This window comes from Parasteatoda tepidariorum, chromosome 7 (assembly GCF_982258835.1).
Source record: "Parasteatoda tepidariorum strain Cologne lab strain chromosome 7, Ptep-v5.0, whole genome shotgun sequence".
Lineage (NCBI taxonomy): Eukaryota > Metazoa > Arthropoda > Arachnida > Araneae > Theridiidae > Parasteatoda > Parasteatoda tepidariorum.
Genome location: NC_141761.1, coordinates 81,044,409 through 81,072,187, shown reverse-complemented (window position 1 = coordinate 81,072,187; position 27,779 = coordinate 81,044,409). Strand labels below are relative to the sequence as shown.

Here is a 27,779-nt window from a genome sequence, read left to right as displayed (position 1 = left end):
TAATTAATTTTTATTTATTTATTTTAAGTAAAAATTAAACCGGAATACTTAATCGTTGGTTGATTGTCGGACACGTTTTCCATAGGCTTTACTTTAGCTTTCTCAAGTCAGAGTCATTGAAGTTTGTTTAAAAAAGAAGCAAAAAAAAAAAAAAAAAAAATTATAAATAAATAAATAAAATAAAAAAAATTCTGAAGGGAGAAGGGAAAAATATGGATACAGGGATGAGTTATAATGAACTTTAAATGAGCCTTAATCTTTATTGCAGGTAAATACGACATTCATTTTCCTGATTTGCAGCAGAATTTGTTCTTCGAAAATAGGATTTTCCTTATGGAGTAAAATAAATTATCATTTCTAAATGGATAGATTTTAGAAATAAACGAGACCAAAGGAACAATGACTGCAAATGACTACGACTCAAACTTATTGATCTTTATTCTTTTTTTAAAAAAAAGAAGAAAAAAATGCATGGCAGAAAGCGAAAAACAAGACAAAAAAAATGTAAATGGAGGTAAATTAAGAGCACAAAAAGGAGAACAAATTAAAGTTCTTTAACAATATGCAATCAGAACTGATATTCAAAGGGTTTAATACTAAATCATTAGTTGATTCTTGGAACCGTTTTCCCTCCTCTTCACCTTAATTTTCTCGGGTCAGAAAATTTTGCCCAAGAAAAAAAGAGTAAACAGAAAACAAAATAGTCAAAATGGGAAGGAGAAAAAAAATTGCAAAAAGAAGGAAATCAAATTGTAACAAAAGAGAAAATAAGGAAATTTAATAGCTTGAAGCTATCGGTCGATAGAGACAAGAGATTTTTGATGGAAGGAATTTATGATGTGCTCGGATGCATTAGTAGCACACCCTTAAAGATCACGTCAGCTCTGTATAACAAAGTGAGGATGCGCCTCGTTGGTTGACTACCGAGATGCCAGTTGGCGATTGGATGGTGTTTCATCTATCATCTGGATCATCAACTAAAAAGGCATCACTATCTAAGAGAACTAGTAACAGACGAGGAGCGGTTGGCACAGTTTTGTTATGATTTGATGATCGTAGGCAAAATGTGGAAAGAGTGCTCATAAAAATTTGAATATTTCTGCAAGCGGTAGAAATTATCGATGCAATATTTACATCGTAATGTGCATTCATATAAAATAGTGCTTCCTCCCCCCGGATTATGTTGAAGTATTAACTGATCGTTAAATTATTAAGTGATAAAAGTACATAATTCAAAATATAAAGAACTGTATTTATCTGTTTATAATGTGGATTGTGTTTTTTCTATATGGATTTCTTTGGTTGGTATACACGGTAAGAGGAGAAGAGATGAATTTAAGTGATAGTGAAACCCAAACAGATTATAAACTGAATACTGTAAATGAAGATGATTACTACGAGGAGGTAAGATTAATCATTTTGAAATATCATTAACAAAAATTATTTTTAAGATTCAACATACAATAAAATTTCCTTCGTACACTCCTTTATGTAATTTCATATTTCATATTCCAAAGATGAAATCTGCTCAGGGCCCATTTAAATAATGCGTGACATCTTCCCCTCTAGTTCTATAATGTTTACGCAAAAAAGTAAAAAGTCTTTTTTTTTCCGTCTCCACTTTGACTTCAGCTATAGCAATCTAATTTTAAGAATTTTAGAATTAAATTCAAATACCTAAAAGATTTAACTTTGCATAAATTGAATTTATGTTACCTTGAGAAATTTTTTCCCAACTTTTTTCCATCATCAAATTGAAATTTTATTCCAAATTTGAAATTATTCATAATGCATTTTTTTTCCAAATTTTTCTCTCATAATTATTTAGCAGTTAAAAAAAATGCTCAAAATAAGGGTGTAGAGTCTAAAATGAACTCTTGTCATCAAAAATAAATAAATCATAAGCCCCTACAACTTTATGTGCTTACTTAGTAATTGAACAGCCTCTAATAGGTTTTTAACATCTTACCATTTTACACTCTGATTTTTCTTGTGTTTTTAAATAATTAATATTTTTTTTAAATATAAAAGATTAAAATGGAATCGAAATGGGAATTCATTAAAATTGCGAATAAAATTAAAAAATACTGATGCAATTTTTTAATATTTATTTATTATTATTTTTCTTTTTTTAGTTTGGAGGGAAGAATTCGTAAAAAACTTTTAATACATTTTTAAAAACTAAATAAATAAATCTGAGTAAAAAATCTGTTTTAAATTTGAGATACAAATATTTTGATATTTAAAACAAACCTTACATTTAAGTGTGTCAGCAAAGACTAAAAATTTTTAATTTGGAACGTTTTAGTGCACAAAAGTTGCGTATTGTATTAAGAATAAATTTTTAAAATCAGTTTATATCTTTCATTCACACACATCATATTTAAAATTCATAAAAACTTGAAAAAATGCACTTAATAGAACTTTTTCAAGATGGCAAAAACTTTTGAAATAAATACGATTTAGTTTTTTTATTCATGTTTGATGGTTCGAATATCCTGAATCAATGAAATTCTAATTGATAATTTAATCTATTACGTCACGTAATTTTTTTTAGAAAAAATAAATAAAAAAAAGTCAGAAATTATGAGTGATTTAACATCATATTCATGAAACTTGCAACTGTGATGGAAGGTATATCACACGAGAATTCCAATTTATTATTTCAAACTAATTCAAAGGTTGAAAGTTTATCATCGGCAGTACGAAATTTTTTTGTAGTCTTTTTCGATCATACAGTTTGCTCTTCTGGATTGGACCCCAAGGACCAAAGAGTAAAGACCAGACCAAAATTCGAATGAACAAAGACCAAATTTTGAACTATGTTGATAAACTTTCAAGCTTCAGATTATTTTGAAATCATTAAATGAAATTCTTGCGTGGTACATCCGCCCCCAATGCTGCGAAATTTAGCGATTTGATGATTCGAATAAAGTCTGTGTAGATGAGGCTAGAGATATGGAATTATTCGAGAAACACTAAAGTCTAAACCATTCTCTTTCCTCCAAAAAATCAAACTTTAAATATGTAGCAAATACAGAAAAAAATTTTAACACTACAGCAAGCCAAAGAATCCTACTCTATTAAAAAATTTTGTAAATAGCTATAAAGATAATATAACTATGTGCAACACAGAGAAAATGAATGGTTGATTGATTAGGGTGCAGCTGGAACTCGACGAACAGCCAACTTCACATGGTGAGTTCTGGATCGTTCTTCTTTAACAAAATGAGCGAGTAGTTGAATAGTGAAAATTATAAGCAACTTTTGCACACTAAAGCGTTCCGAAACTAAAAAATTTACTTTTTTCAACCCGCTCTACCCTATATGCTTATTTGAAACTCATAGCATGCTGTAAATTGATTAAAAGGATAATTTACAATTAGAAGGGGGAAAAATATTTAAGAAACCTTAAAAAATATTCAAGTAAAATTAAACTTTGCATAAAATATATTTTTTTAAAAACGGAGAATTACTTTAATTTTAATTTCATAAAGCAGTAAAGTAGAAATCGGGAGAAAGATTCTGAATTTTAAATCATCTAAAACTATTGCCAAAAAAAAAAAATTATCATTCCAATCCCTTGTCAACTAGCCTGTATTTCTTCTTTAATCCTTTATAAAGCCGTGGGAATTATATCCCACCAAATTCATTAGATTTTAAACGTCGATAAGAAACTATTTTTTCACTTTCAGTGCGGCCATTTGTTGATAATTTCAGAAAATAAAATAAAAAATACTTGTGAAGAGGGATTTTTTTTTTTTTAAATGTGGCTAACAGTAAAGAAAACGCAGGGTCACGAAGAGAGGATGGTAATGGGAAGCTATCGTTATGCGTTACGTTCATTTGATCATTTCTCATCGAGTTTGTATTTACAAACACAAGAGTTTATAAATTCGGTTACTCATAAGAAAAAAATTTTAATTTATAGTCGCTTCTTTATAGAACACATTTTTTTGAAAAAACCACAATCACTTTGCCACAAAAAAAATAGTAATAAATAAATAAATAAATGAACAAAAATCGTCCTAGAAATTAAATTAATTTTAGATAATAAGCTAATTGAATTTCTTTTTATAAATCAATCTTAATCCTGAAAATATTTTAACAATGCATTTCTAGAAAAAAGTGGCCCTATAAAGAGGTGAGCACCAGCAGACACCTAGCATCTGCTGGTGCTTAAAAGCACTTTTAAAGCAAATAGTGACTTCGACAACATTTCGATGAATGTTTTCTCGCATGAGCCAAGAATTTCTTGTCAGCTAGTGGAGGATTGGGGTGCTGTTAGGTCCTTTTAAGCAGCCCCAGTTAATAATAATAAGTTAAACAGGCAATTTTTAAATGGAATTTAGAATGTATGAATTATATTCGGATTGCATCATGTAAAAAATTGGATCCTCAAATCTTTCTATAACAAAATATCATAGGACATTTAACATGCAAGGAAAAATTAAAGTCTCATCTATACGTTCAAAACCTCTAACAGTAGATTAATTTAATCAATTTTTAAATTAAATCAATTTAATCTTGATTGAAATTCACTGATATTTTTTTAAGAAAACAGCGACCTAAATCAACCTAGGAAAAATAATTTGTTTTTGTTTTTATTAAATAAAATGATTTATTTAGCTTTGAAAAATAATTTAATTTTTAATGTAAGCTAAAAAATGCAGAACATAGAATGCATGCAGAAATGCATAGATATTTATTCTAATTAATTTGTGTTACTATCTAGAGTCTTAATATTTGAGAGATGCAAGTTCAAAAAAAATATTCGAAAAAAAGGGAAACTATGATTCCAAAGTAATAATAATCATTAACTCAAAAGTTTGAATTTTTTTGTATTTTCATAATTTTGATTTAAATAATTTTGCACCATTGTTCTTATTTATTTTAAGGTCACAATTGTAAAAAATTAACGCTTTTTTTCATTATTTTAGTATATACCTCAGTTTTAATCCAACCAAATTGAATTTAACAAAATAGTGACATACTTCTAAAAAATAAATATTTAACCCACCAAAAATATTTTTTTTTCTCTTTTTAAATTCTTTACGCCAAACAATATTTATTTTTGGAATTGAAATGCAATTTATAATTCAAATATCAAATCTATTTAATAAACATATCTCCTAGGGATAAATGAGGGGAAAAAAGTAAAAATAAGAATTGATAATTTAAGGATCGAATTTTGTCTAACATAACCCTATAAAAAATTTAAATTTAAAAATATTGAAGTTTTGTTTACTTATTTTTTTAATATATTTTATTTATTTTTTTATTTATTTACTTCCTCTCCAAATAAAAAATTTTTTCATTGATTTTTACTGCATATGAATTATTTATACATTTAACCGTTAAATAAATTTTAAATTTTCAAAATTCAAGAGTTTAAAAATTTAGATATTTCGACGCCTTGAGTTTAATAATCTCTTCATTCTAATTTTGTTTTTTTGGTGTTTTTGTTTATTTAATAAAATTACTGCGAAAATCTTATATATATAATTCTCTTACGTGGCTCCCAACCTTTGGCTGTATTTCTTTTCCGCCGGTGGCAACGTTTGCTTTGTTTTGTTTATGTTACTATTTCTCTTACACGGCGACAAAAAAAAGCCTGATTACAACTCCCCGAATGGCAACGCTAGAAATCGACCAATGATTGTTTCTAAAAATGTCAATTGCCAAATCTACCTGAGGTGGCTCAACATATACCGCTTTTAAAAACGGAAACTGAAATAACTAGAGAGCATCAGCTGCAGCAATCTCATACTATTAAGCTAGGCAGAAGTGAGTAGTCTTTGTCGATAGATCTCTATTTTAGTATTTTGTCGAAAGCGCTTTTTTTCACGAATTTATATATTACGAATTATTATCACGAATTATACTATAGCACATTTCTAATGGGTTAAACGAATTACATGTCATTTATTTGAATTCAAATTTATTTTAATGACTTATTATTTACTAAAAAGAAGTAATTTTTTTTTTTAAAAAAAAAGCTTTTATATGGATTTGAATGATTGTTTTGAATTCTTAGAATTTCGTGCGTTTGCAATGTACCTAAGTTAGTAGCGAGCGAAGAGAGCTTGGTTTGCGAAGCAAACCATAAAAGATTGCACAGCAATTTTCGGGGGTTGGCGAGCGTTAGCGAACAGGGGACGCAGCCCACTAGTAGTTATAAAATTTCAAAGGCCAGTTATATTGTTAAATCTAGATAATAAAGCATAAATAATTTTAACAATAAATTTTTTGTTGGAAATCAGTGAGGGCAAACAACGGTTGCATTTGGAAACAGGTAGTGCTCTACTTCAAGACCTCAATGGGATACCTGCAAGTGACGTAGTGTAGGTATCTCGATTCTGATTGATTGTTGAAACGTGGCATTTGTTTATGTTAGGAACCGTTCTTTCCCTTCTATTTCAAGTCAGCAAAGCCCATCATGTATCAATTGTCTTAAGTGACACATTCTAAATTCTTTCACGAAGATTCTCTCTCAAAGATTCCATTTCTTTCACTATATATTTACAAAGAGACTCAACACAAAGACAGACACGAAGCCATGTGGAACATAAACAAACTAATTATGCATCGAAGTTGCAAGGTACACAAAACAAAAATATATCACGGTTACAATAAAATACATAAACAAATAATAAATCTAAGTTAAACAAAAAAAAGTAAACGAGAAAGAATTACATTTCAATTAATTGAATGTGCGATAATTAATTTATCGTTAATTAACATTCTAACTTCTGTAGAAAAACATAGCTCAACTTTAATACGCCATTTTTCTGATAAAAATTAGCTGGTACTGACGTCAGAGGTCACATGTGTGGGCATGGGAGGTCTTCTTCTTGACGTGCGAGTACCCAATGAACAGTTTGAACAATCAAAAGATGATAGGGTATACTTTTGTTCTACGTAAGAATAAAACACAAAAAAATGGCACAAAAAATAATTGTTCCATTATTTGTACTTTATTTCCGTTGTTTTGCTTCACTCAACAAATTTAATACATTCAAAACTTGTTTTAATCAAATCAAAAATAATAAATAAAAAAGAATCTTTAAAAAAAAAATTTTTTTCATTATAAATGAAATAAGGCATCTCTCTAGTTGTTACGAACCTTGAGTAATAAATGCAAAAATATACAGGTCAATAAAATAGCAAGAAATAGGTAAAATAAAATTTGCTGAATTTCGCGAGTAAATCAATCAGACGAAACCATAAATCGAGATAGGATTTACATCCGCCTCATTTTCGTAATATTTCACACGCTTCTCAAGATTATTAAAATCTAAAAAAAAGGAGAAGCATCGAATAATCATATATTATTATTGAATGTGAAATGAATCATAAAAATATATATCAAGTTTTTGCAAAGATAAACACCTTTAGGCGAAGTATATCTCGTAAAAACCAACTATCAAGTTCGTTCTTTCGAATCGATATCTTGAAATTCATGCAACAATAGAGCTAACACAAAATAATAAAGTATAACTAGATAATACTAACAGAATATAAGATAAAACATATCTAAATCTGTTTTATAGTTTTTACACGTAGCTTTTCATTCATTTCATAAGATAATAATTAATAAAGAAAAAGACATTTTAAAAAATGCGTTTTATAAATAATTAAATTTATATCATTAGAAAAAAAGTACGGTGAATGAAAAAAAAAATTGCCGTTGAAAGATCATTTAGAAAAGTCGTAACATATTGAAGTTCAAACTTTAGAAAACTCAAAATCAAATAAAAAAAAGTTCAATTGCACTGAAGCTCAAAGATGATCATTAAATAACATGGGTAATTTGTTTCAAATGATACTTACTTTACTTTGTTACAAATGATACTTTGTTAATGTAAAATACGTTGAATTCTGAATAATTTTCAGACGAAATTTTTAATAAATCACTCTAAATGCTATCTGTTAGTATATCTGTTGCATATCTGTGGATTTTTAATTTAAATAATTTAAATTTTTTGTTAAAGAATTTGTCTACATTTTCTTATTCTCTTTCAATACGTGCCACAGGTACCATGATAAATCGTGGTATCAACGTCTTAAAAACAAGATTTCCTCTACAAAAAAAGTAAAATTGATAATTTTATTTTGGGATCTTATATTAAGATTCTTTTAGATTTAACCAGGTAGAAAGAGCAAATATTTAAATGTGTAAGTCATTCTTAAATGCAAATTTCTCATCTGAAGTGAAAAAAAAAATCTTTTTTTGTACTTTTTCCCCTGCGTTGTAGTAGAAGTCCGTAGAACTTTATTTTTTTTAAAAAATGATGATAATAAACGAATAAATAACGATTTTTTTTTAAATTGTAATAATAAACAATCTTTCTTGAATGAAAATAATTAACATCAATTCTTAGTAAGCAAATCTTTTTAAATTATAATAATAACTTTTCCTTAGTAACTTTCATAAAAGCTTTATAACTTTTCCTTAGTAATGGTTAATATTTTATATATATATGTAATCGGAAAAGTATGAAATAAACGTCCTGATGAGGTTATTATGTAAATGAAGTGCATGTTACTGTGAATAACCGAAATCGGTGGTTGTTGACTTTCACCGGTGAATGTTGACAATCACATAGTCGCTTTGGTGAATGCCCGCAATATTTATTACATCCGATTTGATATCAATTTATTTGTGGATATAATTACATTTATTCGATATTTTAATACCTACTAACGATAGATTAGAAGAAACATTAGTGTAGGGTTATACCGGGCAAATGTATACAAGGCAGTGGCACTGAACCTTAAAAAAACACCAGTGTAGGGTATACCGGGCAGTGGCACTTGACCTTAAAAAAGCATCAGTCTAGGGTATACCGGGCAAATGTATAGTCATACCAGGTCTAGTTAAGTGCCACTGCCAGGTATACATTTGCCCGGTATATCCTAGACTGATGTTTTTTTTAAGGTCAAGTGCCATTATATATTTGTCCGATACTCCAAACACTGATGTTTCTTCTAATCTATCGTCAGTAAGTATTAAAATATCGAATAAATGTAATTATATCCACGAATAAATTAATATCGAATCGAATGTAATAAATAATTCGGACATTTACCAAAGCGACTCTGTGATTGTCAACATTCATCGGTGAAAGTCAACAACCACCGATTTCGGCCATTCACAGTAACATGCACATCATTTACATAATAACCTCATCAGGACGTTTATTTCATACTTTGCCTAAATAGCATCTGTCATTCTACAGAATGCCTAGGCATTCTATACAATGCCGGCGTTTCATACTTGGCCTGTAACATATATATATATATATATATATATATATATATATATATATATATATATATATATATATATATATATATATATATATATATATATATATATATATATATACATCCTTTTTATCTAGTTTGATTACGTTTATTTGCATTTTAGTTTTTAGTTTATTTATGAAAAAAGGGAAATGGGCAAACCTGATAACAATAGATACTTAACAATTTACGAGTACATAAAAGTTTCGAAAAATAAAACTATCTTAGTAGCATAAAACCATTCAATTTATAAGAAAAAATAAATGTCAATAAATTAAAGTTAAAATCACGATTTCTGTAAATAAATATGCAAAACCTATGCTCATTTGTTAAAATTATACCTTACAATTGTATTTTCATCCAATTCTTAGATGTAAGAAAATAGCTTCACAAAAAACAAATACCCGACTGATATGAAAATTGCATTTGATTTAAAGTGACTTTCAAAGCTCTAACTTTTGCTTTCTGGTTGATAAGCATATAAAGAATGTTAAGGAATAAAATTATAAATTATTTATTACATTTCCAATCAACCATCTATAATATTGAGTTTGACCAAAGACTTTTGCACGCTAGTGTATATACACATATACACACAAAAGTACATCTCAATTTTAAAAACACTTAACTTCTAGACGCGATTAATTTAAATGAATTTTTAAAATGTCCAAACAATTTACTCTTTCTTTAAAATTCCAACAAAAAATCAATTCAATAAGTAAATAAATTAATAGAAAATAGACGATGAATAAAATTTATAAACAAAATTTAAAATAACAATAACAATTTTATTTTTATACTTAAAAAAAAATCTTAAAATCAGAAGATAAGGGCAACAGGACAAGAAGTGTTAATTTTTTCCCCTCAGTCTAACAAGTAAGCAATTAAAATAAAAAGCAAATTAAAGCAAAAGGACGTCTCGTTTCACAGGATGAGAAAGAAAGGACCAGACATGATATTGAGAATACAATAAAAGATTTCAAATACCAAGAAATTTTCCCATAAAAACTACATTTTTTTGTATTTTAACTTTATCTAGGGATACACAATATTCTCGCTTGGCAGAATGCAAAGGAAAAACTTCAGTTCAATTGATATCATCAGCCCACACACGTCAACTGAACTTATTCATGTTTTTTTAAAGGGCTTTTAAATTTAAACAAATGTCAAAGGAGAAAAAAAATTAAGATGGATTGAATTATTTAAAATGTTGAACGTTTCCTTCTTTTTTCTTTTGTTTTTTTTTCTTTTTTGTAGATAATACAATTCGTTATCAATTGATAGCGGTCGACGACCTTGTAAACTTAACCTTATAGTTAAGTGACAAGCATTGAAAATTTTAAAAATAGTAGCTTGATACTTGACAAATTAATAAATGATTTGAATTTTCGATTGTAAACAGTGTCGCACTGAGTCAAAACTAAGTATTGTGAAATGGGGTAAATTAGTACCAGGTGCCTCACAAGTTTTCTGTAATCAAATGGCATCACTTAGACAAACAACTTAGAGTAACAATAAAACAGCGGAAGAATTTTTTACCAGTCTCATGCACAGAAGCACTTTCGCCAATGAAAATAAAAGAGCCACAGTTTATATATATCTTATATATAAAAATCTCTTGTCACAGTTTTAGTGTTTATACTCCTCCGAAACGGCTTGACCGATTTTGATGAAATTTTATAATGTATATTCAGTAGGTCTGAGAATAGGTTTATAACAATTTTTTTTTCATTTTTTTGGACAGATTTAACGTATATTTTAAATATATGTTTATTTAATCGTATTCGAATCCAAACTAGACATAGAAACATAATAAATCAAAAACAATATTCAAGCACGTTGCAACAAGTCATATTAAATTTTAATACTTATGCTTGCCCTTAAAAGAAGAGCATCAAATATATTTGCAAGTATGTGAATAAAGTCAGTGATATGGCAGTATTTCGAGTTGCAAATACCAATGTGACTGCTCTTCCAGTTAATAACAACGATGAAATAACGCTGTACCAAATTGGCTGGTACATCAGCTCCAATGAAGCTGTATGGCGTATCTTTGGTTTCCCAATTCATTTAGCCGTCCATCTTGAAAACGGTCAGAGCGTATATTTCACGAACGAGACAGCGATTGACCGAGATATAAATCCACCAAAAACTACACTCACCGAATTTTTTGAATTGTGTAATCGTGCGGATGCTTTTGGTGCCTTTGCACGGACATTACTCTACTCAGAAGTACCACACTATTTCACATGGGCTCAAACAAAAATATGGTCACCCCGCAGGCAAGGCACACCAGTTGATGCATGTCCCGGTTTATTCAAATCGAACGCCTTGGGGAGAGTATTTACAGTCAATCCAAGGCAGACTGAGTGCTTTTATTTTCGACTGTTGTTGGTTAATGTCAGCGGCTCATTGTCATTTCAAGATATACGTGAAGTCGATGGACATCAGCATCCAACGAATAAAGAATCAAGCCTTGCACTCGGCTTGCTGGAAGACGACAACCAGTGGGAATGTATGCTTGCTGAAAGCAGCACTGAACTGTACTGCAAAGCAAATTCGTCTACTATTTGCTATAGTATTAACTACATGATTCACGGCCCGTATAGAAACGTTATGGGATAATCACAAAGATTCGATGACTGACGATATACGGTATCAACATCGCACACGTTGCAACAATCTAACGATAGCATCCAGCGATGCTATGTGCAATTAAGCACTGATTGCTATTGAGGATCTTTGCAATATTATTGCCAACTTGCCACTCAGTCATTTCGGTATGCCTTCGCCAAATCGAAGTGCATCTGATTTATTAAACACTGACATGAATCAAGAACTTCAATACAATACGATAGAAATGGCATCGATTGTTACTCGCAATGTTCCACTAATGAATGAGGAACAAAGGAACATTTACGCAGTTTCGGCAGGACAAGGTGGATTTTTTTGGATGCACCAGGTGAAACTGGCAAAACATATATTATTTCGTTAATTCTCGCTGAAATACGATCAAATAATGGCCTCACGTTGGCCGTTGCATCATCTGGCATTGCGGCAACTTAATTGGATGGAGGCAGAACAGCTCATTCAGTATTTAAGCTGCCACTAAATATTCAAAACAACCCAGATGCAGTGTGCTACATAAAAAAGCAATCTTCTATGGCCACAGTGTAGAAACACTGTAAAATTATCATCTGGGATGAATGCACTATGGCACACAAACATTCGCTTGAGGCGTTGAACAGGACATTGAAAGACATAAAAAACAATGACAAATTATTTGGTGACACTCTGTTACTCCTTTCAGGTGATTTCAGACAAACACTTCCCGTCATTCCGCGTTCAACGTACGCTGATGAGATCAATGCTTGCTTGAAATCATCTCCACTGTGGCGTAATGTTGAAAAAGTTCAACTAAAAGTAAATATGTGCGTCCAAATGCTTCAAGATCCATCTGCTGAAACATTCTCAAAACAATTGTTAGATATCGGTGATGGAAAAGTCACAAAGGATGAGACAGGATGCATAAAATTACGGGACGATTTCTGCACTATCATTGATTCTCAAGATGCTCTCATTAACCTAATATTTCCCGATGTACACACACAATACATTAATCACGAGTGGCTGGCAGAAAGGGTGATTTTAGCTGCAAAAAATGTGGACGTCAACGAATTGAATCTGAAGATACAACAGTTATTGCTAAGTAACTTGGTGACATATAAATCCGTTGATGCCGTTTGCGATCCCATTGAAGCTGCAAATTTTCCAACAGAGTTTTTAAACTCATTGGATTTATCAGGCATACCACCGCATAATTTAGTACTCAAAGTTTGATCTCCGGTTATTTTGCATCGTAATTTGAACCCACCACGGCTATGCAACGGCACGCGATTAGTCGTTTTAAAATTAATGAACAACGTTATCGAAGTCATTATTTTAAATGACAAATTCCGAGGGGAAAATATATTACTGCCACGAATCCCTATTATACCCACAGATGTGCCAATTCAATTTAAACACATTCAGTTCCCCATTAGATTGGCATTTGCAATGACAAGGCCAAACAATGTCTGTTTGTGTCTTAGATTTGAGCACACCATGTTTTTCACACGGACAATTATACGTGGCATGCTCTCGAGTGGGCAAATCATCCAGTTTATTTGTGTTAGCTAAGGATAGAATGACAAAAAATATTGTACACTCCATTGCACTAAGAGATTAATATTGTTGACTAATATTTTCAGAATTCGTTGGATATATAAGTTATAAAAAAAAGTTACGATAAATTAAAAAAAAACTATTATTTGGTGTGTTGTTATTTTCACATTCCGTTATCGTTCATAGCGCTCCATGCCTCTTCCACTCATATACCACATAAGCACACACTTACAATAAATAAGATATATATTCATACTCTAGAAATAATTAATAATTGCCGGGTCAGCTAGTATATATATATATATATATATATATATATATATATATATATATATATATATATATATATATATATATATATATATATATATATATATATATATATATATATATATATATATATATATATTAAGCTATATCGAGAAAACATGGGAAATATTAAAGATTAATGAAAAGAGAAGAAGAAAAATTATTAAAATAATTTTTTTTAAAAACAAAAAGAAAATTATTAAAAAAATATATAAACTAAAAAGCGGGAAAACAAAATGATGAAAAGATATCTATTCGTCAGCTCACACGATTTTTTCTGCAAAAAAAGAGCACTTTCTAATATTGTACAATTAATATAACCGAAGCAAAATATATCAATACAATAGTGTGGGGAGCACTAAAAAATTGAAACGAAAATAGAACCCATTAAGTAAAAAATATATACGAAATAAAACATATCAAGCACAAAAAAAACAATACAGAACAAAATACAAACGAAATCTATAAAGCGAGTAGCGAATTCAAATGAACTTCGGAATCTATCAAGTATGATTTAAAATATTTTTGTAATTAGATTGCCAAATTACAAAATATGAAAACAGAAGCGCAAATCGAGTTAGAAGCGTAAATAGAGGATTCTTTTATGGCGCGTTCTTACTGCAGTACAGAAGAGCGCTTGTTACCTTGTATTGCCCCGAAAATGGATGTGCTCAAGGTAATAATATTATACTGGACATATAATATTAATAACATTAAACTTAATAATTAATAAGATTGATATTTAATTATACAATTTTAATGATTTTAAAAAATTAAAACTTTTTTTTTTTTAAAGAAACATGATTCGTCCGTTTTGCATAGAATTTTAGCCACGGATTAGCCCGAATTGGATTTGCACATGGAAAAATATAAATTAACAAAGAAGTTTTGTAGTAAATTTATTAATAATAACATATAATTAACTCAATGATTTTTATAGAACTTAATTACATTAAATGGGTATCCATTGTTTTTAAACAAATTTTGAAAGAGTATGTCTATTTGCTTTTTGGATAAATAAACATTACTACATATTCTTTCAAATCTATTCATTTGATTAAAAATGGTATTTAAATAGATGTTTTTAGAAACATTAGAATACTTAGTTCATTTATATATTTTTTTAAAAACTTCTTTTATCGTATATATTAACAAAGCAGATATATTCTTCTTTTTTAATACCCAAAAAAATAAAATAATATTATCATCATGATTACGAAGCAAGATTAATTCCGAGGGGTAAATATTATTTAATAAAATTGTATAATCTTGAAAATTAAATCATCAATAAATATAAAAACAAATTTAATACTAAGAGTATAATTTTTTTTTATAAGAGTGTAAAAATAAGTTAGCTCAGAGAGATGAAAAATTAGATCCTTATGTTATCCCATCAATTTGAATAAAAAAATGTTTTCCATTGTAAAGATAATTATTAAAAAAAGAAAAATTAATTAGAATTTCCCAATAATCAAAATCGCAATTGAGGATATTTTTAAAATCATAGTAATAACTCAAAAGAACGTCTTTGAGTTTAGAAAGAGGAATGCTATTGAAAAGATGCTGGAAATCAAAAGTTACAATAGAATTGATTTGATTTGATTTCATTCAATAAATTGTAAAATCGGTTGATTATAAGTGATAATCCAAGAAAAACCTTCGTTATTAATATTGTTATAGTTTTATTTAAGTAATTAGAGAAAATGGTACCAGGTTTAGTTAGGTGAGGATTAGATCGACATGTGATTTCTCAAAATTTTATAGTAATTTTATGAAATTCTGGACTAATAATTAAGTAAGGAAATTGTATATTGTCAATTTTAATTTTTAACCTCTTATGCAAAGAAAAAAATATTAAATGTTAATATTATTATTTTAATATACTAAGCTTAAAATTTTTATTATTTTTTTACTCAACATAGAATTTTTTTACAGAATATTGCATAATTATATTACGAAATTTAATCTTATTGAAAATAGGATTTTGAAAGTTAATAATGAAATATAAATTATCTCAATTTTTCTTTTTATTTGATAAAATTTTACTGATTTTGGCTTTACAAGATCGAAACAAAGGATTTTGCCGTGTAAATTAATAAAAGAAAAGCTACTAATAAGATCTTGAAGCTCATATACATCATTATTCTTAAGAGAGAAAACAAAATCATTCATTGGTTTAATATTATAATTAGAAACAATATTTTACATGTCTAGATAGCAATATCAAATGCGTAAATATGTACAAGTCAAGCAAATACTACATAAAATCCTAACTTCTAAACCAGGGCTGTCCAACTGGCGGCCCGCCAACTTCTTATTCAGGCTGATCAGCCTCTGTTTTCCCATTAAAATGTAAGCAAATTGTTTTATAATCCTTCTATTCCATTGTTTTATAATTAATAATTCAACTATTAATTGTTATTGTATAAGAGGTTATTGTTCAACTTTTTTGAAACTGCGGCTCGCCAGGTGATCAGTGGGTGGAATTCTGGCCCGTGGGCTCTTTGCAGTTGGACAGCCCTGTTCTAAACTATTCATCTTATTGTTTCGAGTGTGGTTTCATTCAATTCATCGTGAAAAATTATATAGATAACAGTATCTCATTTGTTTAAATTTCTATACTTAAGTTTCTCCCACTTCCTTATTCCCCTGTTATTTTTCTAGTTATTATATTGCTTGTTATTTTGAATGCATACTTCAAGCTAATTTGACTGTACCAAATTTGTTACAAACTTAATTATGTGTGATGAATTAAGCCACGTTTCTCTTCAAGTTGAACCATAACATTTAATAAGTTTTAATTTACTATATTTTTCAATTTACCACCATATTAAGGTTGCAGACAATTTGTACGTTATTGTGGTTTCACACGAAACGAAATTTGTGTTCATCCAAGTCGCATTAACACGTGGAATGGGAGGGGATCACAACTGACACCTCACTCTTCCAGGCCTTTGACTGTCTTATTGTGTAGTTTTAAAACTGAACGTGAAATCACAAATTCAATTAAAAAGAAAACCACGCTAGCGTATAACGACATATCTTGTAATGTTTTTTGTATATCTGATCCGCGATATTGTTTAAGTGTCATACATGAGTGACTTTCACGACACATGAGAAGAAAACAGAACAACTGCATTGAAGAAACCTTTCTTTGCTAAAGAAAAGTGGCAAAATTTAATAATAGTTTTATTTCATCTGTGTAATTTTTAATGGAAAGATTTGACCTCTTTAAAACTTAGGCGTTTCGTTTGAGCATTTAGCGTCTTCAGCATTAGTGAAGTGTCATTTCTGATTTAGTATTATCATAAACAACGTTCGTGAACAAAAATGTCTGCTGACCTACTAATATATAAAGCTTGATATTTTTTTTTTTCCTCTGTGCCATCATTGACATTTGTCTGAATACCGTTAAATAGAAAATCATTGACCTTGATCTTTCATCTTTTTTCTTTACGCTCTTAACCTCCATCACACAGGTGATTGGCAATGCGACAAAATTAAATGTAATACTCTGAATCGATTAGGCTTTTTTTATAACGTCATTTTTTTTTCTCATCGAGAAGTGTGTGAAATTTTATTTGGTGAAGTTCTCCAGTAGCATCTTTTCTGAATGAAGTTCTCACAGAGCAGCTAGCTGTTCCTAAATGGTATTCCGCGAAACCTTAGGGTTCCGTGGAAGGGTGACAGAGGTTCCGAAAGTTAGGACTTTTTTTTTTTTTTTAGTCAATTATTAATTTTAAAACTTGGTATTAAATTTCAATCCAACTAATTATCCGTAATTAAATTTAATATCTTTGTTTTTCATGAAATAATTTAATTCAAAGCTATAAAATAGTTTAATTAAAAAAAAGTCGAAACAATGTTCTTTTCTCTAACAACAATGCAATGAATTAATTACTAAAAGAATATGAAAAATTGCATTAGTATTTCGCATCGAATAAAAATTACCTTATTTACCAATGAAGAAGTACCTACATATTTTTCTAATAACCATTCTCAGCTTTTATTTTAAATGAAAACATATTTCAGCTCATTCATTTTCACTCTATGCATGCACTAAAATCAAATTAAGATCTAGACTAGACGTCGCTTTATAACCAGGAATTCAACTACCTGACATAAAACCCAATTTTTAGACTAATATTAAAAAACGATATGAAGAAAAAAATTTCCTTCTTCATTCCTTCACTAAATATTTTGAAAATAATTAATAAAACTTAGATCAGTACACAATTTTAGAGATAAATTATTGCATTTCGTTGATTAATATGTCCCACAATTGCTAATGAAATTTATTCATTAAGTCTCAGGGTTCCGCCAAAAGAAGGTCGATTATTTAGGGTTCCACGACTTAAAATGATTGGGAACCGCTGTTACAGAGCATAATTTTTATGCCGGCATTTGCTGAATTATGTTGTCTAGAAAATTTAAAGAGCTTATTGATTTATAAAAAATTGTTACAATTGAAGCAATATTGACTTTATTAATTGTAAGCAAACAATTAATAAAATAAATTTTTTGCGAATCGAAGAGTATCTGAAATTTTACATTGTAAAGTTTTTGCAACTTCTCTGGATCTATAAAGCTCATAAACAACAAAATTTTGTTGTAATTGAACTAAAATATGTTTTCTAGTGATTTTTGATTTTAAGAAGTGCAGTTTTCTAATTGGTTTGTAAAAATTTTGAGTAAATTTTTTTTTTTTTTTTTTTTTTTTGCTTATCGATATAATTTTATATAGGGATGTTTTCGAGTTCAACATTTTATGGTGTTTCAAGCAGTATAATTTTACACGGACTTAAATAAAAAAAGGCATTATAAGAAATTTTGTTTTTAAAGATCTTGATTCATGATTTATTTGTAAAAACTTTTTTCAGTTGGAAATATGCCAATTTTTTATTTATCGAAGAGTTTGTGGAATTTAACGCAGTGAAATTTTCAGATACATGTTTTATTATTGGATGTATGAAGTTATTAAACAGTATGATTTTATCATAATTGAACTAAAATATGTTTTCTAGAAATATTTGATTCTTAAAAGTTAAATTTGCTTATTTATTTCTAAAAACTTATTACACTTGAAAAGTCTATTTTTTGCTTTTATTAAGTTATGTGTAAAACTTTATATTGTGAAGTTTTTGATTAGTACGCTTTCTGGACGAATTGAAGCTCTGTACAGCATAATTTTACACCAACTTAAACCGAATTTGAAAATCTAAATTTTCTGATTAATTCATAAACACTTATTTCATTTGAATACTCGCAAAAACAATTTTGGTTTCAATCTGAAATTCATTTGAAATGAAAACATTAAGAAATCAATTTGAAAAAAAAAATTTATTTAGACAGTTTAGTTTTTGAAGTTACAGATTTCAAACCTTAAAATTTATTATAAATCAGTAATTTCAAGATTGCGAGCATTGAGAATAGCATGGTATAAAAATGACTTAATTACGTTTTTGTTCGTTTAATAACCATTATATTTTAATATATAGCTGCGTTTGGAGCTAGGTGCTCGTTGCTAGATCGGAACTTTTTTTTAGAGGTGGGAATCAAAATTCTTAAAAAGTAAATATTTGATATCCGATTTACTATAACGCGTTTTTAACTATTCTCAGAGTGAAAATAAAGAAGAAGTCGGGAAATGTCAATTTCCTTATCTAATGTTTATCTAAATGTTTAAAAGAAATTCTAAATAAGGAAAAAAAAAACATTATTAACTCTTTTTTTTCTTTCTTTTTTTGTTGAAAAATTAGTCTTTCCTTTCTGTTGTTTGTTTATTGCCAAAAATCCTTTGGGAAATTATAAAATCTAAGATATTTTGTCCAACACTTAAAAAATTTATTTAACCAATATGTTAATGAAAACGTAAACTATACGTCTATTATAAAAACAATTTTTTACAACAGCTGAAAGCAAATTAAACAATTTTAGAACTTCCAAATGTTAATGAGAAAAATTTAATATTGTACGTTAGAACAAAACATTTTTTGTTCATTCATTTGATATGGATATATTTTAAAAAGATATATTTTAAATAAATGTAAACTATTAAGTTAAATATATGCATTCGCCTATTATCTGAGTTAGTTTGTTTGAAATTACGGAGACTTGTCCTCTAGGATATGAATGAGCAATAGTTGTTCAGGAATAGTAGGAATTCAAGAAAACAGACTCACGTTATAGTCTGATAATGTATAGTTTGTGTAATAAATGTACAGTAACCAAAATAAAAAATGGAACACCTTAATAACGTTTGATCCAATGGTTAGATTTTCATGAACCGAGATGCACTCTTAATTATTTGAAGGACTAACCTTAAATCCTTGCGCAGACACTATTTTAAGTTACGGAAACAGACCACTTTGTATTACAAAGTCTACCATTTGCGAAGTTTATTAAATAAAAGAAATTAACTGTTTATTGAAATATAAAAAGTAAAGCATTCCAGCAACAGCACGTTGTGAGTCAGGGGTCATGGAGGATAAAGCTCAACAATTTCGTAACCAACGGCATAATTGTGGCAATTTGGTCAGCACTGTGCACAGGCCGTCTTTACTTCCAAGATAAAACGGTATCCATTTATCTAAAGCTGGGTGGGCTTCAAACTTTACCCACTGAGCCATCGCGGTTCGTATTGAAATATAATTATATAGGAAAAAAAATGAACATTAAATGTAATTTTTATTTCTTTTCATGTACAGGATATCATAATTAAGGTACAGGGTTATTTGGCATGGTATCTATTTTCTGATAAACATAACAATTGAATATCTGGGTTTGCTCAAATTTTCGCCCAACTTGATCGTACTTTCTTCAAGCATGTTAATTTTTATGTAATATAATGATGTTCTCTTTAATTTGTCTTCTTGTTGCATTTTTAAAAAAAAAAATTTAATGTTTTCTTTTCTTTCTTTTTTATGGTCTAAAATCGAAAGTAAATGAGGATATTTGACGCTTAAACCTCTACTATTTATTATTTTTAAATGAATACTCTTACATAACTTTTATGAATGAATTTCAAATAAATTAAAACTCAAAATACATGCATGTATTTTGAGTCTCTCTCTCTCTCTATATATATATAAATATATATAGTAAAACAACAAGACTTTATTATTTCGGCGGTATTTTTAATCGTCATTTCGCCGTCTTTGCAAATCAAGGCTAACCCCCCCCCTTTCAAATTCTAAAAACTTGCTAATTCAAGGATAATTTCAAGGGGAAAACATTTTACTAGCATTTTAAAATTTCTAATGAAGAGCAAAAAGTTTTTAACAAAAATATGATTTATATTTTTTTTCAGGCAATAATAAACAAATTTCATTAAAATATTGTTCTCTCAATGCATAATAAGAATTGCAAACATCATAACATAAAAAGTCTCTTTTATACATATACATAACAAAATTTAAAATAAAAATTTCTTAGATCAATTTCGTAGTAGAAATGAAAACAAAAATACCAATTAAAAATTCAAGAATACCTTTCAGAAAAACCAATAGATGTCTAATATAGCATATCAAAAACAATCGTAAGAATTTAAGTGAATCGATTCATTAGTCTTTATACATTTATCCTGTTTGTAATAAAAAACATTATCTTCTGTTTTATTAGCTCTTTCTTTCCAGATAGCAACTGTGGCTAGTCGGTCTTATAACAAAAGACGGCCGTATACGAATCCAATGCCTGAATGTGCAGCACAGCAAGTTTGTAATGCTGTATTTATGAGATTAAAATTTATTCAGCCACTATGTAAATGTCCTAATGGTATGAAAAATCCATGTTCTACACGAATGCATCCAAATGACGGCCATACAATCAATTTATTAGCTGATCGAGATGGACAGGTAAATATTTACTGACATTTCTAATGGTAAAGCAATTTTTGACATAAAAACATTTTATTTAATGTTACGATATAAAAACTTTGATATAAAACCTATCCAATTTTGGTGTTGAAAAACTCCAAAAATTCGATTTCGAGTTAAAACCGAATAAAGCGTTCATACACAATTTAAATGGTGCAGTTAAATCTTAACACCAATAATTGGTAAAGCTTACGTCGTTCCTAATTATTTCCTCCAATGGTTCTGATGGTTTGGGGTACCTTTGGAAACCATCAGACGACAACTTTAGATTGTTTACAATCCAAGGTAAACATTTGTTTTCGCTTTGCAAGATGCTGAACATTCCGCAGAAACAGAGCTGCTTTAAAAGGATTGTAGTTTTCAGTTGTATAATAAAGATAATTATGCTTTCAAAAGAAAGTGTACATAAAACTGTCAATTGTATTAAATAATTTTAAAATATTTTATTTCTATACACTTTGGTTTTTGTTAAGCTTTGTTCAAATTTCTATTAATATTCTCTTTGTTTTGAGTGAATGTTTGACTAAAACAATCTTCATTTAAGGAAATATTAAACACATGCATCTTAAATCAATGCTTCTTACTTTATATTGTATTGTAAAAATTACTGACTCTTTATGTATCATATCTAACTGTAACTAGAAATATTACTGTTATTGAATAACAAAAATGGTGACTGCTACTTACACCAAAAAATTTAAAAGAACATTAATGGGGCTTCACTACACCAGGAACTATCCAGGGTTCTTGATATAGTTAATCCCCTAGATCCAAGAGTTATATATCACTACACCACTTTGATGTAGAGCAGTTGCCTCCATTTTTGCTGTAGAGATAAACTAAAACGTTTTACAGTGTGTGTAATGTTTTGTCAAATAACAGAACTTTGTAAATTTTAAAGGCAAAATAAGGTCTTAACCCTTTAACGCAGATGGGATACCAGTGTCCCTATTATAGATTTTTTTTTTCTGATACTCTAATTACAAGTAAAAATATATTATAGTATTGTTTAATTATAAAAGACAGTTTAATATTTACTAAAAAATTTATTTGATTATCGGAACAATATTTGTACTAAAATATAAAATAAAAAAGTAATTAGGAATTTTCTTAGTCATATTCAAAAATTTATTATTAATTGATTTTGTAAATTAAAAAAATTTTACTGATGAATGACTGTTTCTCTTATAAATAAATGCAACTTTAAAAATTTTTTATTTGGAATATTTTACATTTAAAAACTTGTTAATTCAAGGATGACTTCAGAAAAAAAAATCTTTTCATTGGCCTGCATTTGAAAATTTCAAATAACGAGCAAAAGTTTTTTAACAAAAATGTGATTTATATATTTCTTTAAGGCAATATTAAACAAATTTTATTAAAACATTGTTCTCTCAGTGCATAGTAAAAATTGCGAACATCGTAATATAAAAAATCTCTTTTATACATATACATAACAAAATTTAAATTAAAGCTTTCTTAGATCACTATTAATAAATTATTTAAATCCTAAATTTAATATTTTTTAATTTAATGAAATAAAAGTTGTTTTGAACATAAAAACTCCTTCATAGATCATCATAAAGTGATGCACATTAAATCTGTCATGGTTGAATGTCCTCTCGTGGGTTGTGGTGCAAAAATTTGAAGAGAGGGGTATCAGCTCAGGTGCAGTCTACATAGTCTGATCAGAGTCAAAATGTCGCATTCCTACAATGGCTCAAAAAAAGATAGAGCCCTAAAAATGGTACTAGGTGCTTCGCCGTGATTAGATAAAGATGCTCCAAAGTAGCATTGAAAGTTGTATGCAATTTTAACTATTGAAATATATGATTCAAAAATTTTAAGAATGGCCTTCATATTTTATTATATTAGATGTGCTTTGATTTAAAAATGTGCAAATAACCAAATATTTACATGAATGAATTCTAAAAAATTATTATTTTTTTAATTTTGTTTCAGAAAACACAAACTTTAGTAAAAGTATGTGAAGAGGTAAATTTAGTGAGGCCTTGTAACGAACCTCACGACTGGATGCTTCTAGCCCTACAGAATATTAGAACGGGAAAAGCTCAGTATTTAGTTGTATGCAAATGTCCTACTTTCGGAATAATGGAGGGTCCAGTTCTACATACACAACCACCCTATGCTCGAATTCCTGGTATAAGTGTGTATGGAATGTTGTGCATTCAGGGTCGTAAAAGCAGACTTCAGAAAGGAAGTGAGTAAATTTTCAAATATATTAAAAAAATTAATTTCAATCCAGAAATTGACTTTTTAGCACACAAAATATACAGTGAATTTGAATTTGTTAAGAGTTTAAGGGCACAAGAGCCAGAGGCGAATGTACTGCACCAAACATAATGTAGAAAATGAAAAACAAAATTAAATTAAAAAACACTAAAATTTAGAAGCAAATTTCTTCAAAAAAAAAAAATTACAAGTAAATTTTTTGTGCGGTTTGTTTTGGCCGTTTTAAGATCATTTCATTTTAGCAATTGGCTGTGATTCATCCTCGATGATGATTTTACGACAATGCGGCACATGCACAAACTACACTACCTCAATATTTAGATTAGAGGGCAGCATTCTTAGGCAAAAGGATCATTGGAGGACAGTATTACATTGGAAGCCACATTCTATAAATGGGTAAATTATTCCAAATATAAAACCATCAGGGACAATATATAAAAGAGGATTCTGAACCATTAAGACATGATCAAAAAAAGTACAGTCAACTTAGACATCCAGCCTTTAACAAAGAATGTTGAACCATAGCCCAAGATAAAGTAAACATCAGAACCCCAAGAACCGTTTTCTTTACATGGAGTTAACACTTAAATTTTTAAAAAAAATTATTTATGAATTAGGAATCTATTCTGAAGTAGGCACATAAAAAAAATCAACAGAATAGCAATTTTGGAATAAATAAAGAGAAACTGTCATAAAAGCTATATGTAGTCATACTGTACAATATTTAAGGCAAAATTGTTAACAAAACATTTTAAAAATAGTATGTCTGATCTATAAAATAATATGTCTGGCATAAAATCAAGATAGAAAAACACAAGGTAACACACAATACACGGATAGGTCACTAATGCTATTTTTGGATTGTTGAAACTTATATTTACCGAATGAAAACACATTCCCATTTGAACGAATACAATTATAAAAATTTATTACATAAGTAATAAAAGTTCATCAATTTTTGAACAAAAAATTCAGGTTTAACAGAAAAAATTAAAGATAATATAAAGTTTTTCTAATTTTTATGAAGTTTTATGTTTATTATTTGTTGAAATCTTGAAGATAATCAATCCTTCAAAAAACATTATTTGACTCCAGAAAAAATTGTAACAGGGTTCATTACATTATACAGTTACAGGATTTAAACTTATTTTCAGAAATAAAACTATCAGACTTCTCAAGAAAAAATTTAACAAAATTTCGGTTAAATTAAAATTATTCATAAATATTAATTCAAAATTAGTTTTTGTAATGAACAAAATATCAAATAATGAAAATATAGTGGAAAAATTTCACTGCTATACGGAATCTTGACAATGAATAATAATTTTAATAAATATCAGAACTACTTAATTTTAATAAACTTCAGAACTACTTACAGAACTAGTTATTATAGTGCCGAATTCTAAAATTGGTCATTTTCATGGTTTGTTGCAGAATTTTTCCGAGATTTGGGTAATGTAAACAAGTGGAAACTTTCTTATGAATACATTAGTAATTGCTCAAGTATAACAACAACAACAACAACAAAAAGCCAAATTCTTATTTTTGTCAAGAATTTGGAATAAATTTTGCAAATGCCATTCGTCTACAGATCATGTTGTATAAAATACTATCTGAAAAGAAATATAGTTGCCAAACTAAGCATGTCAAAGAAGTAAATATCAAAAATTAAAACTGTTTTGATCATAATGTTATGTTAAAAGTAAAATATCTTAATTAACAAGACAATTTTAAAATATGGTTGGATATGTGGAGTTAAAGAAACTATTCAGTAGCAAAAATAATTCAGTGAGATAAATTTTCTCAATGACTTAAAAGTAAAAGGAAGAATATTGAAATAAAATAAAAACAGTTAGTAAGAAACATAATAATGCATAGAATTGCGAACAGTAATACTTCGTTTTTAAATTTCAGATTATCCACCGATACCATGGGACAAAGTTACAGAAGTTTATAACGCAACTGGACCAAGGGAAACACGATTTAAGAGAACTATTTTCAGATAGAACTATTTCAAGGCAAATATTTCCAAATCTGATTAGCTTCAACTTATATATATATTTATTTATAAAAGTTGCATAAGGCAAAAGTGTATGTTGGTGAGAATATTAACACATTAAGAATGAAGACTAAAAGAGACTTTGTGTAAAAGTAAGAAAACTCTTAAGAAATTTTCCAAGTAATAAAATATCACCAAAATAGAAACAAAATTTGCACGGTGGATTCAAAAGGCTGTTTATCTTCATTTACTGCACACCTGTCTAAATTTTAGCTGCTTTTTTTTAAAAAAAGAAAAATAATAATAATAAATATAGAATGTATAACTAGCATTTTGATGATTAACAACCCAAAATTCAGCTTAGAGCTCACTCTGCTCCTGATCAGAAAAAGTTCCTATTATATGTGATCTGATCTATCATTACTTAGCTCTGTATAATTAATAGTAAAAGATTTAAATTTTTATAAAAATGGCAATATTAAAAATAAAGTAAAAGCTAAGCATACCCTAACCTTTGAAATTTAGAATAACATGCTGTTTATTCAAATTGAAAAAAGAAAAACATTGGTTAGGGGATTGCATAACTTCAACGAATAAAACTAGAAGCAAAAAAAAAAATTACTCCTCTTTCATTTTCTAAAATAATATTTTTTAAGTTCCATCGAACATAATACTATTAAAATAATCATAATATAATCAGCATAACATTAACTGCTTTAAAAACATTTTAACAAAATTTACAATACTGTACACATAAAAAGTGAAATGTTATTGCTAGAAAATAAAGTAAAAAGAATATGCGTGTAAACTAAAGAATGATCATCCTGTATATAGTACCATTAAGATTAACATAACTCTATTTATCAACAAACATGCACAAATACATGTCACATACATAAGCATTCTAGCACAAACACATTAAGATGCTATCATTTAATTTATTAACTATGCAATGATTCAAGTTCTCTGAGGAAAAGAGATATTAAAAAATATGAAAATGAGCATTCATTTTATTTATAAGTAGATTAGATTGCATAACTTTTTATTGTATTGATTGTCACTTGTCTTTTTCATTGATGTCATGTCTTTTCTAAATAAATTATGGTACATATTGCTTATTTTTTTATTTCTGAATATCCAGATTATACATTCATTACAAATACCTTTATATTACTTTTTAAAGTGAAAAAGTTAAATAAATTGAAGCAATTTTTCAAAAAAATGTTTCAATTAACTTAGATTTCTTTCTGAATTAAAGCAAGAGAAATTATCATTATCCAGCTAAACTGCATGTGTGCAATCTTCATTTGAATAAAATCAAGCACAGTGTTAAAAGTACTGGATGCAATTAAAAATTAATGCAGCTACGTTTTTACATCTTAAAAGGGAAGCATTCTCATAACAGCATTTTGTGGCCAAAGAAAGTCATAGAGAGATCTCTAAAATTTCATTATTAGCCGTATAATAGTGTCAATGTGTTCAGTATTACATACAAGCAACTTATATTTCCTAGAGTAACTAGCAGCCATGAATCTGAAGCTGAGTGGACTTAGAGCTGCCACTAAGAATCGAGCCCCAGTCGTTCACAATAACAACTCAGTGCCTTTAACCACTGAGCCATCACAGTTTGTCCAAATTTTAAAAGTAATTACTTTTTACCTAAGTAATATAATTTTAAATAAGTAACCATATAAATTTATATGATTTTAAATTTAAAAAAAAGTTTATTTAGAAAATCTGAAAAAAATTAAATATACTTCAATTTATTTTTTAGAACTATTGACTTCTAGTCATGGCAATAAATTCCATAGATAAATTATCCTTTTAAAATTGAAATATTTAAGGGAAAGCATTATCTATGGCCATTTAAA

General features: G+C 28.4%; 2 protein-coding genes across 5 annotated transcripts in view; one reads left to right on the top strand and one right to left on the bottom strand.

Moving 5' to 3' along the window:
• LOC107444843 (elongation factor-like GTPase 1) overlaps positions 1–27,779 on the bottom strand; it is a 204,017-nt gene that overhangs the window by 135,984 nt on the left and 40,254 nt on the right. Inside the window, exon 23 of one of the 4 annotated variants that reach the window (XM_087168145.1) lies at positions 7,162–7,297. The exons of 2 other annotated variants lie outside the window; for them this stretch is intronic. In XM_087168145.1, the coding sequence (XP_087024271.1) occupies positions 7,215–7,297 (83 nt within the window). In that variant the 3' untranslated portion in view covers positions 7,162–7,214. Of the gene's footprint in view, positions 1–7,161; positions 7,298–25,247; positions 25,523–27,779 lie in introns of those variants that run through there. One more of the 4 variants, XM_087168146.1, reaches the window with a different exon arrangement.
• dsx-c73A (doublesex cognate 73A) lies at positions 1,131–26,470 on the top strand. Its single transcript, XM_087168147.1, has 4 exons — positions 1,131–1,404; positions 21,417–21,635; positions 23,619–23,877; positions 25,824–26,470. Exons 1-4 carry the CDS (start codon positions 1,267–1,269, stop codon positions 25,913–25,915), a joined length of 708 nt encoding a protein of 235 aa, XP_087024273.1. The 5' UTR covers positions 1,131–1,266; the 3' UTR covers positions 25,916–26,470.

Excerpts from the sequence above, each read along its gene's own strand:
- dsx-c73A (XM_087168147.1), top strand. The coding sequence starts at position 1,267 with ATGTGGATTGTGTTTTTTCTATATGGATTTCTTTGGTTGGTATACACG. Across the intron at positions 1,405-21,416 it reads AAGATGATTACTACGAGGAG|ATAGCAACTGTGGCTAGTCG; the intron begins GTAAGATTAATC and ends CTTTCTTTCCAG. Across the intron at positions 21,636-23,618 it reads TAGCTGATCGAGATGGACAG|AAAACACAAACTTTAGTAAA; the intron begins GTAAATATTTAC and ends ATTTTGTTTCAG.